The 19,050-nt window shown below is 44.0% G+C and overlaps 1 protein-coding gene across 1 annotated transcript in view; it reads right to left on the reverse strand.

Moving 5' to 3' along the window:
• Positions 1–5,753, reverse strand: part of ATP8A2 (ATPase phospholipid transporting 8A2) — a 314,756-nt gene extending 309,003 nt beyond the window's left edge. The window contains exon 1 of the mRNA XM_063149059.1: positions 5,643–5,753. Coding sequence (XP_063005129.1) covers positions 5,643–5,721 — 79 coding nt within the window. The 5' untranslated portion in view covers positions 5,722–5,753. The remainder of the gene's footprint in view (positions 1–5,642) is intronic.
• Between the last annotated feature and the right edge of the window lie 13,297 nt (positions 5,754–19,050).

The following is a 19,050-nucleotide window of genomic DNA, read 5'->3' on the forward strand; positions in this document are numbered from 1 at the left end:
TCATCCAAAATACCATCTAGAGTCAATGGGAGCTATCAGCTTAAAACTTCTTGTAGAGGGAAGGAGGGTTAATGGTAAGAAAAAAAGGGGAATGCTTTAGAGCAACATCACTCACAAAGCCATACAATCTCAGGTTAAAAAAAACCCTGCAGAGTTGGCAGAGAACAAAACTGCACTCGAACCTTGTGGCAATGGATATGCAATACTAAATGACTGTTCTTTCTTTGCCCGGTGAGTTCCGTAAGGAAGTACACCTAGCAGTTCCATCGTCTTGGTGATATTCTAGGACCCTGAACAGACAAGCAGATTTCCTTGCAGTCATTTCACTGTTAGATATTTTAATCCTTCATGGAACTAGAGTGGCATTCCTGCCAAATCACACTAGTAGGGCAGTGCTTTTAGGTCTGGCCAGAAAAGGAGAAAACTGACTCACCCAGCACAGGGAAGTAGACTAAAAGCAGATACTGCTGGAAAACTAAAATCTGAAACAAGAGTCCTGTGGAGAGAGTGGAACAGAGAAGGAATAAAACAGTTTCTATAAATAGGCAGTACATGTGTCTGTTTCAATGGAGTTATGAATAACCAAGTAGCATGAGTTCATATATTGGCTATACAGCAAGTGGAATTTTAAACTTTTATTAAATACATTCATTTCATTTGATCCTAGAAACAGAAGGGTAGTTAAATCTCTTATGTCCTCAATTAACTCCTAAATAACATATTCCTTATCATCTGAGTGCTTTGATCTTTAATGAATTTATTAATAGTGTCACCTCCCCCATCAGAGTAGGGAAAAAATGTTTCTTCTGCCACTCTATCTAGGATCTTGGTTATTTATGAAGTTGCTCCACAGTAACTGTGCTTAAGTCACCTTTTTCTAATTGAGTGTCCTAAGCAGAGGTATTTTAAATTCCCTCCAATTCTAATGCAAACCAACTCTCACAGCCAAACAAGCTTTAAGCAAAGGCAGCAGAAGTTCAGGCCAGCCTCCAGTTAGCCCTGACGCTGTCACCACCTCACTTTACAGTCACGCAGGATCCCACACAGCTTGAGAAGGTTCCCCTTTGTGCTACTACAGAAACATAGTAACGTAGAGCATGGGGTTTATTGGGATGAGCGCTTTGTCAAAAGGCATAATTGTCACTGGTGTTTATAATTGTCACTGGTGTTTACATAAATAGGATGGGGCCTTTGATGTGATAGAATGAGCTGCACATTATACCGCACTGTGTGCCAGTTAAACGTGGATGAAAAGCAATGGGAGGTCTGTAACACACTGAACTGCCGCCACACAGTTTGAGTGTGTGCATGAACAAACACGGACTGAAGCAGTCTGTCTATTCAGTACTAACTTCTGCCACTAAACTGGTAGCAGTTCAGTCTTCACCTGGAAAAGTTCCCCATCACAGAGCAGAATTTCTGTGTGCCAACACTATGGTTGCAATCGTCCTGCTCAATGTTTCAGTGACTCTTGGTGATGCTAATGGGTGGTTAAAGCACTTGCTGAGGAAGTACACCCCCTGGTCTGTCCCCATTGTCACTACTCCTGCCAGGTACATTTCTCTCAGGAGAATAGGGCTTTTATTCTTACTTAAACAGTTTTAATAATAGTTTTTAAAGAATTTGTTAGCTCAGCACTTTGCTGATCCCTTCATAGGGGTTGTTTGCTTAAAAATGCATCCAAGGCAACTGCTGATCCTCCTGCAAAATAGGATGTACAAATCCTGTGAGTAGAGGTGATGAGAGTGAGCTTCAAGGTTAAAGCTTTGTAGCCTTCACCATGCTCCTTACACCACCTGAACCTGCCTCTACAAAACCAAATTACACCTCATTTGAAGCAGCAAAAACCATATGTAAATCATGCAGAGCTGATGACATATTTCACCTGTATCTCCTGGGCATTTTTTATGTATCTATAGGGATTATGTCTAACCTGTAAATGACTATAGATAAAAATCAAAGAATCATTACAGTTGATATCTGATACCATCAGGTCCAGCCTTTGACTGAATACCACCATGCCCCCTAAATCTTACAGCAAAGAGCCATGTCTACTCATTTTTGAACACTTCCAGGCATGGTGACCCAATCACTTCCCTGAGGAACCTGTTCCAATGCTTTAACCATCTTTGATCAAGGATAAAAGCTTTGACCAAAGTACAAGTGCCTGTATAGGGTTTTAACTGCTCTGTATGATGCTTCCCAACAGTTGCAATCATGGTAATTATATCACAGCACAAAAATAGCACAAAGAAATTCTTGCATAGACATTTCTCTGAAAAATGGAAGAGAGAGATCCTTTACAAGGAAAGGACTAAGACTCTAAAATCAAAAACACCGCATAAACTATAAGCAAGTATTTCACAGGAAAAGTAGATGGAAAACCATGTCCTGAGAGAAGATTCTGTTACTACCTTTACACTAAAAATACTTTTCTTGCTGATGTGTATAACTGAACAATTAAAAAAGACCACAGTAAATAATGTAGAGATCAGTTATACCTTTAATCCATTAAAAAGCTGAAAGTCGATTTTTCCCCCTAAAAATAAAAATGTCATTGTAATCCAATGTCTTATTGACAGTTTCTTATTTTTAGTGATTTTAAGGAGGCAGGAAGGAGAAGAACAAGTTAGTCTTTGATGTCTGTGGTTACAACAGTAAGGAGCTAGAGACTTTGAGAATAATTTAAATCTAATCAATTTAGCTCAGTTGGTACAACATTACAGCAATAAAAAGGTTTACTTGTACAAGGAAAAAAATCAATTAATGAGCAAATGCATAAAAAAGAAGCTCAGGGATCATCTGAGTGACAGAAGGTGACTTCCCATCTCTAAATTCTCCTTTTCATGTCATCTATTTTTCTGGCAAGTGTTTTAAACCGGTGTTAACCAGGTTTAAAACTCTATCAAATATTCCAGTTGCACTTTATACTGTATTAGCACATGTGGAAGTCACACTACCAAGTGCAGGAGGGTCAAAAATCTGAGACGAAAAGATATTGTTAGACCATCACAGATGCAGTGTTCTTCTTGACTAAAGAGGAATGTCTGTAAGCTACTGAAATGCTTTACATGGTATGAAAATAAATCTCAGTGACCCAAACTAAAACCTAATACTTTAGATTACCAAAACTCCCTCAAAAGTAAACAAAACTAGCAAATAAACTTAAAAAGTTCAGAGCAGTAAAGATCTTCTCTTCTTAAAAGAAGAGTGAACATTTTGATACATGGATGCCAAAAAACCTGCAATGGATAGAGACAGATACCTGACCCTAACTCAGGATGACAATAGGGTGACCAGTTCTCCCTCCACACCATTCAGCTCAGAAGGGTCTTGAAATTTTGCAGTGTCACCATACAACCACATCTGAACTGCCTGTCAGTGGCCTGTGGCTCAGTCTCCAAATATATGCTCTTACAGTTGGGTTCACACAGCACAGAGCCCCTCACCTGAACCTGTTTGGCCCCCAGAGACAGCAGATCTGCACGTCAAGCCACAACATGCTGTGAAAAACAGAGCTACTGCCTTTCTGTGTCTGGTCCCTGCTGGCATTCAGATCATACAGGCTGGTAGTGAGCCACATCAGCACTGATCCTGGTGAACAGGTAACCATCTGATGGCTATTGCTGACACAAGCAACGCAGTGGGAATGCACAGGAATGGGGAAGGCAGGACTTTCTGGGTGGCAGAGAGATTGGTTCTGGTTGTCCTAAGTCACCAGAGCTGGCTCTGGTGTACTAAACCAACTACAATCAACTTAATACTAGATATTACTCTTGTTCCCCTTGAAAATATTCTATATAGGAAATACATTGTTCAAGAGCTAGAAATTGATCTTAATGCTAACCAGCAACCCCCACCTTTCTTCAAAGTATCATCTAATTTGGATTCTTCTTATGTGACACGCAGGGAACATGTAAAAGTCTGAGTCTGCATACAGATAAATCCCAGCTAGAAGATCTGGGTGCCCCAGCCACCCAGCGCATCGAGGCACAACTTAACCACCTAGATCCATGAGTATGACTGTGGATTGTAGATGACCAAGCACTGGAAATATTGAACCAGAACGCTCTGGACACAATCCCATCCAATGTGCTCTAGGATGACCCTGCTTGAGCAGGGAGGTTGGACCCTCTGTGGTCCCTTCCAACCCATTGTCTGTGATTCTGTCATTGATTCTGTCATTGACAAAAGCTGAAGCTTAAACTCCTTATGTATGCTACACTGAAGCTAAACATTCTCCAAGTGCCAAGCACTGAAAGGAGCCTAGGTTTGGATTACAAAGGTTAAGTCACAAAAAGATCTGCCAAACTGCAGTTCTGGGAAAGGAGCCTTCCTATCACAGGACAGGGTTTCAGATCGGACTGCAGAAGTGGACACATCCCCAAACACTGGAAAGTGGAATCTGCTTAACTGCAACTGTTTCATCTGAATGGCTTAGGCTGAAGATAAGTAGAGCTGGTAATATGCTAAATCCTACCCTGAAACCTTACCATTTCCTCTGAGCAGGCATTACACACCTCTTTGCTCAGCATCCCACTTCAGCTGCTATGCAGAAGTCCCGGACGTTCTGTCCTTGCTACCAAGCAGTGAGACCAAACAGGAAAATGTTACTAGAGTGACCAGGTTGTGCAGAGGGGCCAAAGGGAAGGTGGCTTTCTTCTTTCAGCTAGCTCTAGCCTGGTTCTATGAGCTGAACAGCCATGAGTGGCTAAAGGACTTCAAATACAGCATCATCCAAAAGAAATCCAGCAAATGCTCTCCAAGGTGCTCTGAGATTTAACCCAAAGCAGATCTGATCAGGAAATGTGCACATTTCTCATTGAAACAAAAAGTGCTGAAACAGGATTATACTACAGTTTTACTCACCACAGAAACTGTACTAGGCACTAAAATAATTTGCACAGGAAGGGGTGTCTGTAAGTCACCAGCAATGTCACTGATGCTTTATCTATGCCCAAGCAGAACATACCACAGATAAAATCTGAATGCACCTTGGTCCTACAGAAGTCAATCCTTTGCGAGGAGAATTCTACCTTCAAAGTCTTCCATTTCTGTCTACTTCTTTTCATGAACTAGCTGGAAAACAGTTTCCTAAACGCACCTCTTAAGAAACCCTGTCATGGACCTCTCCGCAGGCTCACTGCAGATGCTCTCCCCGCTCCTGGTCACGGGACAGAGGCCCCTGACCGGCGGGGTGGCTTGGGGGACCGCTGTGTCCCCTGCGCGGCAGTGCTGCCCTCTGACCAGAGGAAATGTCGCTGTCAGTAACTGTCACAGCCAAGAGGGCGAGGGGTTGCTCGCGCGGCGGGCTGAGGGTGCCGGGGGCCCTGGCGGGACGGGCGGGAGGCGCGGCGGGGCCGGGCCGGGGTCTGCGGGCGGGACGCGGTGCCCTTGGGGCCGGGCAGCGGGCGGGCAGCGCCTCGCCCCGGCTCCGCCGGAGGCACCTCCTCGCCCAGGGGAGCCCCCGAGGGCGGGGAAGGCACTGCGGGATCCCCGAGCGCCGCGGCCGGCGGGGCGGCAGGGCCGGGCGGCCGCGCCATGGAGGCGCCGCTGCCATCCCTTCCCTTCCTTTCCGCCGCGCCTTCCTTCCTCCGCCGCGGCGCCTCCTCCCCGCCCGCCTCGCCTCGCCCTTTCCTCACCGGCCGAGGAGTGGATCTTGGAGGATTTCCGCCGCAGGGACATCTTCAGCGCGGTGTCCAGGCCGGCCCTGTTCGGCATGGTGCGGCCGGCCGGGGCGCGCTGGCCATGGGCCCCCCCGCACGCAGACGCCGCGCTGCGGCCGCCGGCTCCGCCGCGCCCGGGCTGCGGGGGCGGGCGAGGCGTTCAGCCCCGGCCGGGCCCGGGGATGCCCTCTCGGGGAGCCCTCACGGCTCCGTGCGCCCGCCGGGAGCCATCGCGTGGCGTGCCGTGAAGCCGGGGCCTGGGTCTGGTGGGGGTTTTTGAGATGTCTCTCTGGAGCTAGTATTTTACTGGATATTTGGGGCGCATAAAACATCCCAAGAAAGCTCCCGCTGGGATCAGGATCCCTAACCGGGCTTCTTTGTTCTGGTTACAAGGACATCTTTCATCACTGTGGCATGCTGCCAGCCTCATCACAAAAGATACCATTCCTTCTCAAAACGTCCGGTAATTCAAGGATAATAAAAGAAATAGAGGAAAGATTAATCAATGTAGCAGTTACAGCACATCACCTTTCTGTGCAAAACATTTGCAGCCATGAGAATTTACCTACTAAGGACAGGCAAAGAAGGAATGTAACTTAATAGAAAAAAAATTAGGTAAGATAGCACCTCTGAATCTTTACAGATCCTGGTCTTAACCAGGCATAGCTAGCAGCAGTTGCCACATCTTAAGGGGTTGCTTTTTCTACCAGATGAGCTTCAGGGTAGAATGGTTTCAATGAGGCAGAATCACCACAGGACGAGGATACATTGAGTTTTGGGAAGATCTGCTGCATAAGAAATGGCCCCCTGTATCCTGAAGGTCTGTGACAAACAGCCTTAAGTCTGTATCTCAATCCAGATCCCACAGAGTTGGCTACCACACATAATGGGTAACTTGGGTTTTATTTCAAAGATCATAAATAATGCTAAACCTCTGAATCTTGCTGTGCTTTGGTATCCTCATATATAGTATAGAAAGTAATACTTTCTAGCTACGACTCCACAAAACAGAAGTAGAAATAGAACTTAGAAATAGAAGTATTGTTGACAAACCACTTGGAACTTCCTAAACTCAAAGTAATCCAGAACTGTGGCATTTCACACTGACTGCACTGAATGCATCATAGCCCACTGGAGATGTGTGCTTTGTGACAGGGCTGCTGCCACCGACAGATATTTGCCTGTGAGAGGCTTTTACTCGTGGATTTTATCACTCTGGGAGAAGTGGCCCAAGAGCTTTTGTGATTGAAATCATCCAGTTAGGACAATGCCCAGAGCTGGCATTCCTTTCCCATTTTAAGACCATGACATAGAGCTGGTTATTTTCATTAACATCATTTTCTTCCTCAGCTTGTTCTTTCTGCTCTCCACAAATTATTTTCTGTTGTGGTCTGTATCTTTGTACCAGAACAAATGGCCTGGGGAAGAGGGAATCACTTCACATATATTGTTAGCTAGTAGACAAATAAAGTGAAGTTCACTTTGGGTTCAAACTGTCAGGTCAAACTCAAAGAAAGTGCTCCCAAAAAAGGACCAAAAAATGAATGGCAACTCCTGGATTCATGTTAACTCTTTCATCTAAAATTAGCCCTCAGGTGAACTGTGTTTCCAGTACACTTAAAGTATTGTGGACTGTCAGCCTGCAAGCCCATGTAGCAGCTGAGTGCACTCATTCCTTCACATGCGCTGCACTTGCTTTCACCTCTGCACACTCAGTGTTCTCAAAGAGTGCTCCAGTTAGAACACCATCTGCCTTACAGCCCTTACAAGGGCTACTCACTCACCTAAACTTGACTACTTGAGTGCCTCAAGGAGATTTAATTACCCAGCCCACACTTACCTGGACAAGCCTCAGCTGTATCCCCATGGAAGGCATGCCCCAAGCATTTAACGACCAGGCATTTCAGTAAAGCTTACTGGTGTGGAAAAAACAAAACATATCTTTGCCTCTGCTCAGAATGAGGACCTCAGAGGAGACCTGCCTGTAAAATCCGTCTCAAGTCACAAGTTGATATAATCATACAATGCAGTCTAGTGGAACACTGAGAGGAGAAAGTGGACTGCAAAAGTGTTCAAGGACACCAAGTGTGCAGGATAATCTCAGTAACTGAGAAAGAACCTGAGTCCTGCTCAGCAGGTTTAAGGAAAACTAAGTGTGCAGTCCAGAGCAGTTAGTTGTGTTTCTGAAAGCTCATGTTCATTAGTAACCAGCTGACAACCTGTGGGTAAGCCCTGAGCTTTGAGGAAAGAAAGAGCTCATTCCGCTGTGCAGGGCTCACCTTTGTCAGTTTGTTATGCAATGCCTGTCTTTGTCATCGTGCTGATTTGCACTAAATTGTGTATTATTGGACCATGAGTCATGGCAGTATTATTCCCTGGGGTCTGTCATAATGGCTCCATGGTTTGAAGGATGTACTGAAAAAAAAAGGAGTTGGTATTTTTCAAATTACAACGTGCTCACTTTTCTAGTATTTATAGCAATGTACTTTCAAAGAGCTCAATATGCATAATAATTATTTCAATGTAATAAATAAAGCAAGGGCAGGAAGAATGGTCCTGTAGTTAATGTGCCAGACTGGGAGACAGGATATCTTTATTCTATTTTTGACTGTGCCAGATGCCGTCTGGGACCTTAGAGAGATTGTTAAGCCCAAATTTCCAAAAAGATGCATCCTTTGCTCCAATTACTAATGTTATACACAGAGACTGGTTCTGGAAAAAAAAAAAAAAAAGAGGAAAGAAACCCACATTACTCAAAATTTATTAGTGTAGTGGAAAATGTAACAGTCTAATCAAAGGTGAGAGCTAATTATTACTAAAAAAAAAAAAAAAGAAAGAAATTAAAGACTACCAATACTAAGAAATATGCTAATAAATAATGCTACTACTAAGAAATTAGGAATGCTACTACTTCTGAAAGAAAAAAAAAAAAAAACAGAAATAATAAACCATTTCAATTTTTTGTAGTCACACTCTTCCTGTCTGTCTTTTTTTGGTGTGGTGCTTACCCTTTCACTGCCCCTCTGAGACCAGTGGTTGACAGTGCTGGCCTTTGTAAAGCAGTAGGTGTCATGGCTGCAGCTGGTCATCAGTGCCTTGCCAACAAATTATTTGCTGAGAAAAACAACTGTTATGGGGCTATTTTTATGTGTTTTTTAAGATGCCTTCACACCTTGCTCTTTATCCATTTGTCTACTGCTCCACTTTACATCCAATTGTATTATATGGGATGCCATTTATGTATGGTACACACTTGTTCTTTGTGTGATCCCTCAGCTATCTTTGTCCACTTCCCAGGTCTGCACTGCTTTAGCTGACTGCTGATGAGCTCTGTAGCCCCAAGTTCTCCAGTGCCAAGGCTGTGCTCCTTTTTTCATCATCCTCTGCCTCTTCTACAGTGTCCTGCGAGTCCACTCTCAGGGGACTCTGCTGTCATACCAGGCCTGTATTCCTCTACATATTATTATGTTATGCATAGTTATGTTAGTTATAAATGATGTTATACATCATTGTGTTAGTTTTAAGTATCTCATTGTCCACAGCAGAACTTCTTGTCTCTCTCCATGTAAAAGCCACAATGGCGCCATACAAAGTTAAACAAAAGTAAAACAGTTAGACATAGCTACCTTCCCATTACAACTAAGTGAAAGAAAACCACAGACAAGTCAATAAAAGCTCAGACAAAATGAGGCTCAGTCCTGAGGCCTTGCAAAGTCAGTACAAAGCCTGTGGCCTCCTGCCAGCAGTGGTGGTCGGCTACAGGCTGAGAGTAATTGCATGTAAGTTCTGCTTGTCTAACTCTGCTTGTCTAACTCTGCTTGTCTTAAAAAGAAAGCAAACAAATAAACCCCAACATAATGGACTCTCTTGGTCTTAAACCAAATCTTTGTGCTGTGGTGCTTTGCCCTTGTTTATCTGCACAGGATCAAAATGAGCATGATGCAGATAATATGCTGAGCTACAGGGGAGGTATCTGTCACTCATCATTACATTTTTAAAAGGTTAAAAACAAAGTAAAAAATCCAGGACTTGCTGTTTCTAGATTGATAGAGAAAGGGTGCTTGGCATCACTCAGCTTAAGAAAATAAGTGAAATAGCTTAAGGATCTTCCTTGCAGAAGTGCTGGTATCTATAGGCAGATACAGGATGTAACCTTACATATGTAAACATGTGTCAATGCATGCAAGGCCCACCCAGAATCTCTTAAAGGAGCTGGAGTCTCCTGTGCTTTATAGAGCAGAAGGGGCTCAACAATAACACTTCTCTTACAGTTCACCATAATCCACAGATAGATTTAACTTGAAGGTGGAAAAAAATTATGAATTGCACATTGAGTGGGAGCATAGGAGAGGGGGGGAGGGATAGAGAAAGGGTAAACCATTACCTGTAAGTGAAATGGGGGAAAAGTATAAAAGATTTGGAAATGCAGGCATCTTCATTGTTTACATGCCATTCAGGTTTTTCAGATTTTTGAATAATGATGTATGTAAATAAAATAAAAACTTAATAGAATAATCATCTTGATATGTTGGAAACTGAAATTTATACTTATTTTATAGCAGGAGGTGATCTGTGATTTGCCTGAAAATTACTGAAAAACTTCAAATTTGCATGGTTTTAAAGATACATTCAAAACACATTAAGCTAAATTGGAACAAGTAATTTTTATTCCATGATAATGGTGTCAACAGAAAGAATTCATCAGGCTGGAAATTGATGGAAAGCTCTGTGTAAAACAACCCCCTACAAGTGCTTTGCACAGGAAAGACATATGGTAGAGTAGACCATAGTTTTGATCTTAGCTTATATGGAGCTAAGTTAGCAATTAGCTAGTAATCAAGAAAAAATATATTCTGAAGCAAAGAAGACTAATACTGAAGGAATTAAAAGTTTAATGAAATATCATGGAATCTTAAAATGGTTTGGGTTGGAAGGGGCCTTACAGATCATCTCGTTCCAACCCCCTGCCATGGGCAGAGACACCTTCCCCTAGACCAGGTTGCTCAAACCCTGTCTAACCTGGCCTTGACCACTTTCAAGGATGGGGCATCCCAGCTCCTCTGGGCAGCCTGTTCCAGTGCCTCACCAGCATCACAATAAAGAGTTTCTTCCTTGTATCTAATCTAAGCCTGCCCTCTGTCAGTTTAAAGCCGCCCCCCCTTGCCCTGTGACTCCATGCCCTTGTAACAAGACCCTCCCCAGCTCTCTGGTCAGCCCCCTTTGGGCACCAGAGGGTGCTTTAAGGTGTCCCTGGAGCCTTCTCTTCTCCAGGCTGAACAGCTCTCTCAGCCTGTCTTCATAGGAAACATTTAAGATGGGATTGATTTCCAGAATGTAAACAGTTCTCAAAATGCATGAGGTGCATTTTCATTATTTTGATTCACTTCCCTCTCCCACAGCTAGGTTGCTGGCTAATGTGAGTCCAATATTGTCTGGCTTTCTAATCAATGAGATTGGTGCAAAGGGAATCCAAGGCAGGCACAAAATGCTGCCATACTGATTTGGTGGCACTCACTTTGTACAGTTGTAAACAAGTGCAGAAAAGCGAAAGTTAGTCCCAAGAAGATGTTCTCAGACTGAAAAGAATCTTGAGAGAGTGAACACACTTGTTAAGGTAAAACATACTCTGGAGCATGTGTGTAAATTTCTGAAATATGTTCTGAGCCAACTGCTATGGCCATGGCACCATATGATTGGAAATATGATGGAATTCAGTATATAGTTTATCTGTGGCCTGGACTTTGCTCTAAATAACAGAAAAAAATTTACTTACTATGTAAAAAGCACACTTACTTTTACTATGTAAAAAACCACACTTACTAGGTGCACAACACAGTAAGTAAAAAAAAAATTAAACTCACTGAAGTACCATTTAGTATAAAAAGGGGGACTTTTTACAAGAGCATGTAGGAGGGACTTCTTACAAGAGTATATAGAGACAAGGGGAATGGCTTTGAACTATCAGTAGTTTTCAATTATGTATTAGGAGGAAGTGCTTTGCTGTGAAGGTGGTGAGGCACTGGAACAGGCTGCCCAGAGAAGCTGTGGATGCCCATTCCTGGAGGTGTTCAGGGCCAGGTTGGATGGAGCTCTCAGCAACCTGGTCCCGTGGAAGGTGTCTCTGCCCATGGCAGGGGTGATGGATTTAAGGCCCTTTCCAACCCAAAGCATTCAGAAGGATAGAATACTGTGATTCTATGATATTCCATACCCTAGAGACCAGCACCCACGGCTCTGCTTGTTTGCAGTGCTTTGGCAGGGACGCTGGAATAGGATAAAATATCCCTAGGATAAAAGGCACGCTGCTCTCTGCCCCGCTGCTGTTCAGAAAACAGGTCCAGCTCGTGCCCTGCTTACTGAGGTTTCTTCCTTTGCTGGGAGCCCTTCCTGCAGGCTGGAAATCTGCTTCTCGGACACCCGTCTCCAGGGAGCCTGCAGGGGGGCAGTGTCATCATATCCCATTTCCCCAGGGCGGAGGAGGGGCAGGGAGCGGCGGGGCATCTGCAGCAGCAGCGCTCCGAGGGATGTCCTGAGCGCCGGCCGGCGGTGTCCCTGCCCTGGGCAGGACGGTGGAGCCGCTGCAGCACCGCGGAGAGCTCCCGGGGCCGGGCCGCGCCGCCGGCGCCGCCTCCTCCCTCACGGCGGGGCACGAGGGGAGCAGCAGGCACCGCCCTCGGCAGCCGCTTTCCCCGGCGTGATTTCAAACCGAGCTAATTCGTTTTGTTTCGAAACCAGCACTGGCTTAAGGTCGCGTTAGTATCTCCACACGCGGAGAAACAAAGGCCACGGGCGCAATGTCCAAGGAGCTTTTGCTCTGCCCTCCCTCCCCGGGCAGCGCAGGCCCCGCGGAGCACGAAGGGAAACCGGTTTTCCCCCAGTCCTGGGTTTTTCCTCCCTCTCAGGGGAAGCTGGGGCTCGGCAGCGTGTGTCCCCTCGCCTCCCGGGTTCACGGTGTGTAGAGCCCCAGAGAAGCTGACTTTAGTCGTACCTCCTCCCTGCTCAGGCTGCTCTATCATATGACAAATGCTCATGAGGTCTTGGCCTTGACAAGCTGCACCTGGGCAAAGCCCCTCTCCAGCTTATCAGAAACCCTGTCTGTTCCCAGGAAATAGTATTGTCTAATGAGCATTTGCTTTTTAACGAGCAGCCTTGGAAATTTATTTTTCTTGCCTGACTAACAACCCAAGTGGAATAATATTTCTGTTGATGAACCTTCAAATTAAGTTACTGACTCAAATTGTGGCCAGTATGAAAAATAATTATGACTAAACCCCATTTTCTTATAATCCTGTGGAAAGTGGTCTAAAGGGAGATACTTTTGAGCTCTCAGTTCCCAAAAGATAAGGGGCTGATGTATATGTCTCAAATAGCAATGACCGGATGGGTGTGGAACCAGCCAAGGACTGTTTGTAATAACAGATCAGAATTCTTGGTAATAACCAAGGACTACTGGCACTAGGATGCTGTGAGAAAGAACAAGTTGTGGCTGGAGAAGGGGGGGGCAGGTGGAGAGAGGGCAGCACTTTTTCATGAGAAAGAACCACAGCACAGTACAGCAGAGTGCAGGAATGATTGGCAGGAAGTAGACATGGTCTATAAGGTGGGATTGGCAGCTGGCTTCCCTCAGTGTTGTTTCAAATCAACCACCAAAGATTCCTGAAGCCCTCTGAACCATTTCCAGAAAGGCCTAAAAGAACAGACTGCATGGTAATTGATTAATATAGGAAATGAGAAATATGTCTTTGGGGTGGAGAAACTTGTCAATAAAGGGCATTTCCAAGTCCAGGTGGTGTCCCCAGAGCCCGGACATCTCATCAGCTGAACTGGCTCAACTGGACCACTACTTGTCAGCTGGATTGATGCTGAAACAAGCATAGGCATCTGTAGGAACATTGGGGGTAGGATGGTCAGGATGGACTGAGACAAGAGATCTCTGAAGCCAGGTTGTGAACTTGGGGTTTATTGCAGAGGCCGTGGCTGCAGGACCCTGCTTGGAGCTGCCAGCCACAGCTCGGAGCAGGGCCAAGAGAAGAGAGGGGTAGAGAGGATGAGAGGGTAAGAGAGTAAGAGAGGCAAGAGCATAAGGGAGTAAAAGGGGTAAGAGAGTGAAGTTCCCGTTACAATACAATAACTCTTCTGTGTTGAATATTCTGATTCTCACCAACCAATCTAGTACAATATACAAATCTTATAGCATTTACATACAGCCTATAAGAATCACTACATTACCATACTGTGTTGCATTTTAAACCCTAAAAATTACTCTTTGGACCCCTTCTGCCAAGCTAGTCTGCTCTGACCCTTGGACCTGTCTGCAAGCAGAGGGTATTGTTTCATCAAAAGGGGATTACCTTCAGCCGGCCACACCATTGTTTTCTAGTTGTTCAGTAACTAAGGTAACTCAAAGCTTGCTTTCATTTCAATCTTGCTTATAGTTTTTATACTGTCAAAATCTTTTGCCAGACAATCATATTTATAAGGCTTTCCTGTTTCATCTTCTCCAACAGGCACCTTTTGGCTGGATCGACACTGGAACAAGGGCTGATGATGCCTTTTCATATCTCTTTTCCTCTTTCTTTCCCTTTCTTTTTTCTCTTTTCCTTTTAAAGATTAATCTTACCTTTTTTAATTAACCTCTTAAATTTCCCTTTTCCCTGCCACCCTCCCTCTTTATCCAAAACCCACTGCCATATACCTTATTTTTCTCTTCCCTTCACCCCAGCCCTTCACCCAAAACCCAGTGCCGTGTGCCTATATATCAGGTCTAGGACTAACACACCAATTTCCACATCAAGTGCGTAATGTGCCAGTAAAACTCTCTGTGGACCCTCGGATTTTCTCGCTCCTTTCAACCAATGAGCATTTTCGAAGCTGAAGTGCTCCCTTCCCCTTACAGGGAGGGTTGTCACACGGTGCCCTATTGTCACACGGTCACCTTTCCCTTCGGAGGCAGGTCTGCGCTCCCAGACGCACCGCCAAGCCACCACTTGCTCCTTGTTGTCTGGCGCCCTCTCCTGCTGTGAGACACTTCCTCTTGGAAGCCGAAGTTTCAGACGAATTCAGCTGGTCCAGGCAGCGCACAGGGATGTGCCGCGGGATACCCCGTGCGCTGGGGCTCTGCACGGGCTCTTGCTCCAGTGTGCTTCTGTCCAAAACAGTCCGGGTTATTCAAGTGTTCTGCCTTCCCCAATTCTACTACCATCAATGTGAGAAGGAATCTTGTCATGGTACTTCCAGGGGTTTTGGATGCCTCAAATTGCATTACTCACACCTCACAGCCTAGATCATAGAGAAAGGAGCTATAGCTTGGTTCATGTCAGAGCATAGTGGATGCAGGAGAATAATGAGTGATTGAAATCAGCTGGGAGGCCAGAATCATAGTTTGAGATTCATGAAAAAAACAACAAAACAAGAAAAAAAAAATGGAGTCTAGACTTGGAGATACCTTAAAATGAAGGTGGCAGAGGGCTAAATTTTAGAGACCTTTTGCTGAAATAATATGATTCTTTACTCTGACTATGTACATTCAAGTTAACTGCTACACATGATGCAGGTTAACTACAGAGTGTGCTCATACACTTACTGGCAATTCCTACTCTTTCAGTGTTTATATGTATTTGAACAAATACATTGAACAAATTGAATAAACTGTATGCAAAATGTGTTTTAGAACACAGTAAAAGAAATTGTACTAGCAGCCAAAGTGCTCTATTCATGCATTACTCAGTCAGAAAAGGGCAAGACCTCTGTATTAAAATAGCAACATGATATGCTTTCCTGGGCACGCATGCCTGAAGGTAAAGAGTGAGCCATTATTAATGTAGCTCAAATGTGCGTGAACTGCAAAAATAGCTCACAGGCTCTGCAAGGTATGTCAGATGCTCAGCACTGTGGAAACAGTGTTGTGAAAGGAAATACATCACAATGGAACTGGCCAAGCTGAAGTCTTAATATTACTGATGAGATGAAAAAGTTCAACATTTAATCCAAGTGCTTTTCTTGGAAGTACAAGCAATACAATTTATCTGTCCCATATTAATCGGGACAAGAGCCCCAACTGTGGTTATAAATGCCTGAAGTTTGGCCTTCAAAAGGACTGCTTAAAATAATGGGACAAAGTGATCCCACATATCCCATTTTAGCTGTTCAACCTGTAAAACAAAATCAAAGCTGTATTTTTTTTGTTTTAGTGTGTATATGTTTGATTTTTGCACTTCAGGCAATTTACATTACACTAAAGATAAATTTAGTGCTGGAATAAACACCTGCTGGAGTAAGTGTGAATGCCAAAGAGCAACGTGCACCGAGTATCTGGTGAACCTGCTCCAGGTCTCTTCCAGACTAGTTGAAGTCTAGTGTAAGCCCAAGGGAAAAAAAAAAAGAAATTGAAGAAATTTTGCTGTGAGGTACCTTATGTGTCCAAAAGGTGGGCTAACCCCATTCCCCCTGTAAACATGAGCAGGCTGAGGGAAGTCTGCAGTGTGCTGGGCCGTGCTTGCCTGTTGTTGATGCTTTCTGTGTGCAGGCTGGAATCAGATTAGATGCATAGGATCTCAGGAGAGCTAATTATATTTTTAATTTTAAAGATTCATCCCTGAGTGCTGCACTGTCAGCATGGCCGTGTCTTTTGTTCTGAATGCTGCTCTGACCACAGCTGGGTATGCACAGCTCCAGTTATAACCAGGTATATGGCTAGAGAACAATAATCCTGAGCTTTCTGACATTTGCCCCCTCTCTCCCATGAAATCCTGCAGACTGCACTGATGTATGGTCAGTGCATTCAAAAGGAAAGTCAGATCTCAAAGCCTCTTCAGGAACTGGCAAATCCTACAGCCCACAATCGAATTAATGTGTCTCATTTGTGAAACAATAATCCAGAGATGATTTGGACTGTTTGTCTGAAGATGATCTCTGCATCTTTTTCTGAACAGGTGGTCTGTAGCAGATAGCTACCACAACAGGGACCACGCTGGTCTGCCTGCTACTTGTGACCTGGCTCTCAGCTGGCTCCTCATCCATTCTAAGAGAGAGCTCATGCATTCCTGCTGCTCTCCCCTCAAAAGGCAGCTCCTCCCCATCACTGTCCTTCCTAAAGAGCCTGTATCCATCCATTGCAGCACTCCAGCTGTGTGAGCTATCCCCCAGGTCTCTGTGATCCTGATGAGATCACAGCCTTTGAACTGCAAACAGACCTGATTCCTCCTGCTTCTTCCCCACACTTTCTGTAGACCAGCACTTGAGATGCTGAGTTCTTAGAGAAAGAAAAGTATCTGCCCCACCTTATTGACCTGCAGGGCCAGCTTTGTTTGTGTGAACAGACCTGGAGTGAGTCCACTGCAACTCTTCTGTTATGAGGTTTCTCCTGCCCACATCACCTTGCACACTCTGCTTACCAGCTGGGCCCACCATAACCTCACACAGTTGCAGGATGTCCTGCCCCGCCCCACATCATTCCTAGTTGGCCTGGTGGGCAGCTTGGTTGGGCTCTGATCAGTCACTTGGTAGTTACCAGATAACTGCACAGGGTTATTTCACCAGGAGCTTGGGCATGGTGAAGTGGCATCTGCTTTTAAAAGCAGAATAGTTATTTCCCATCAAGGCAAAAGCATGAAGTGACAGGACATAACCTGCTATCATTTACTGCTTCCTTTTATAGTTCCACATTTGCACATGTTGCTAATTGTTGTGTGTTACTTGGCAACACAGGAAACCACTCCTATGTGATATATTATTAAATAAGAGACTATTAGGGAGACATACAGGGCCATAATATCAGCTAGACAGTCACTGATAGCATCACACATAAAAGAAATAGAAAAATCCATTAATTCAGCCTGATATTTCTCTTTATCTTTGCAGGCATCATGTTTAAGGCAGCTCTCTCTCTTAATATCTTCAATATTAAGGTTTTCTACAGGCTCTGGATTAGTGGTACCAGCTGAACTTCATTTAATATTTCATTTTAAATGAACTAATTTGTAAAAGCTCTGCCCACATTTTTCTATTTATTCCCATGTAAATAAATTATGTTTCTTAATGTCACCAAAGGGCAAGGTAAAAAAAAAGTGTTTGGAGGGTGGGAGTGGCAGAGAACTGAAGTTTTATCACAGAAATGGAGGTAACAGAAGCCAATACCAAACTGAATCATTATGATTTAATTGCTGCCATTAACACAGTATCTTGGGAAAGCTGAGTAACAAATTACATACTTCTCAATGGAGGGGAAATACTTGACAGCTCTCATGTGACAGGTCAGGAATACAGTAATGGAGGCTGAATGTTTCTTCTCCCATAGCCTTCAATTTCTACAGAAAGCTCTCACTGTGCTTTGGGATATTCCACTTAGCAGCTGAATGAAACATTCCCTGTCACAGATGATCTCGTCTTGAGCCATGTAACCGTGTTCTTATATGCAGCAAAATTCTTACTAGAATGGAAAAAAGGCACAGGGACTCTCTCTTTATCAGTGCATTAGTGTAGCAGTTGTAAGGATTAGAGTTAAAATGGACCTTGAAGGACCTGACCAGCAAGGCAGTAGTGAGCAATAGGTAGGTTTCTATGTATGTGTCTTCTCAATCAAGCACATTTCAAATATTAAAGGAAGTCATAAAGAAACAAGGAAGCAACAGAAGACATGTATGTATTTAAATACTGTCAGCCTCAGCAGCTAACAGAAGTAAAAGAAAAAAAATGTCAAAAAAAAAAAAGCTAGCTCTTACAATCACCTTTAAATCTCCTCACTCTTTACTGCAGCTAAGGAAGCACTCAAGGGAGGGGACAACAACATCTGCAGTAATTAACAGCACAAATTACATCAGAAGAGATCTTAATCAAATCCTTAAATCATCTAAATCTCATAACAGAGTTTCTTAGAACTACTTTGCAGAATGAAAAGAAGCCCTTCTGTTGAATTTATGACACAAGTTTTCCACTTGCAGAACTGAAGTAGACATCCAATCACATGGGATTTTATAGCTACCCTTGAAGGATATCATGAGCAGATGTTCTAAGTGACACACCTGGCACAGAAGCACATTTGTCAAGGCCACTATCTGCAGGCAGAGAAAGGCAGTAGGACTTGTTCACTTCAAGTACTCTGTCTACTGCTCAGAATATACACAGCAGATTAGTGCACAATTCTGCATTTCTCCAGGGACTGAGATGCAGGTTGCTCAGAAGACAAGTTTTGTAATACCCAGCTTCTCCTAGAAGCCCCTGGAGCACTTTGAGCTGGGCTTTTATGTACCATAGTAACTAAAAGGCCAGGAACAGAGCTGGGGGAAAGTGGGGAAAAAAGTGAAAACTGAGACTGAACATTAAGAATAGTAAGTTTTCTTATAAATCTACAGGATATGGCTCAACAGTAATTCACATAAATCCTCAA

This window comes from Melospiza melodia, chromosome 2 (genome assembly GCF_035770615.1).
Source record: "Melospiza melodia melodia isolate bMelMel2 chromosome 2, bMelMel2.pri, whole genome shotgun sequence".
NCBI lineage: Eukaryota > Metazoa > Chordata > Aves > Passeriformes > Passerellidae > Melospiza > Melospiza melodia.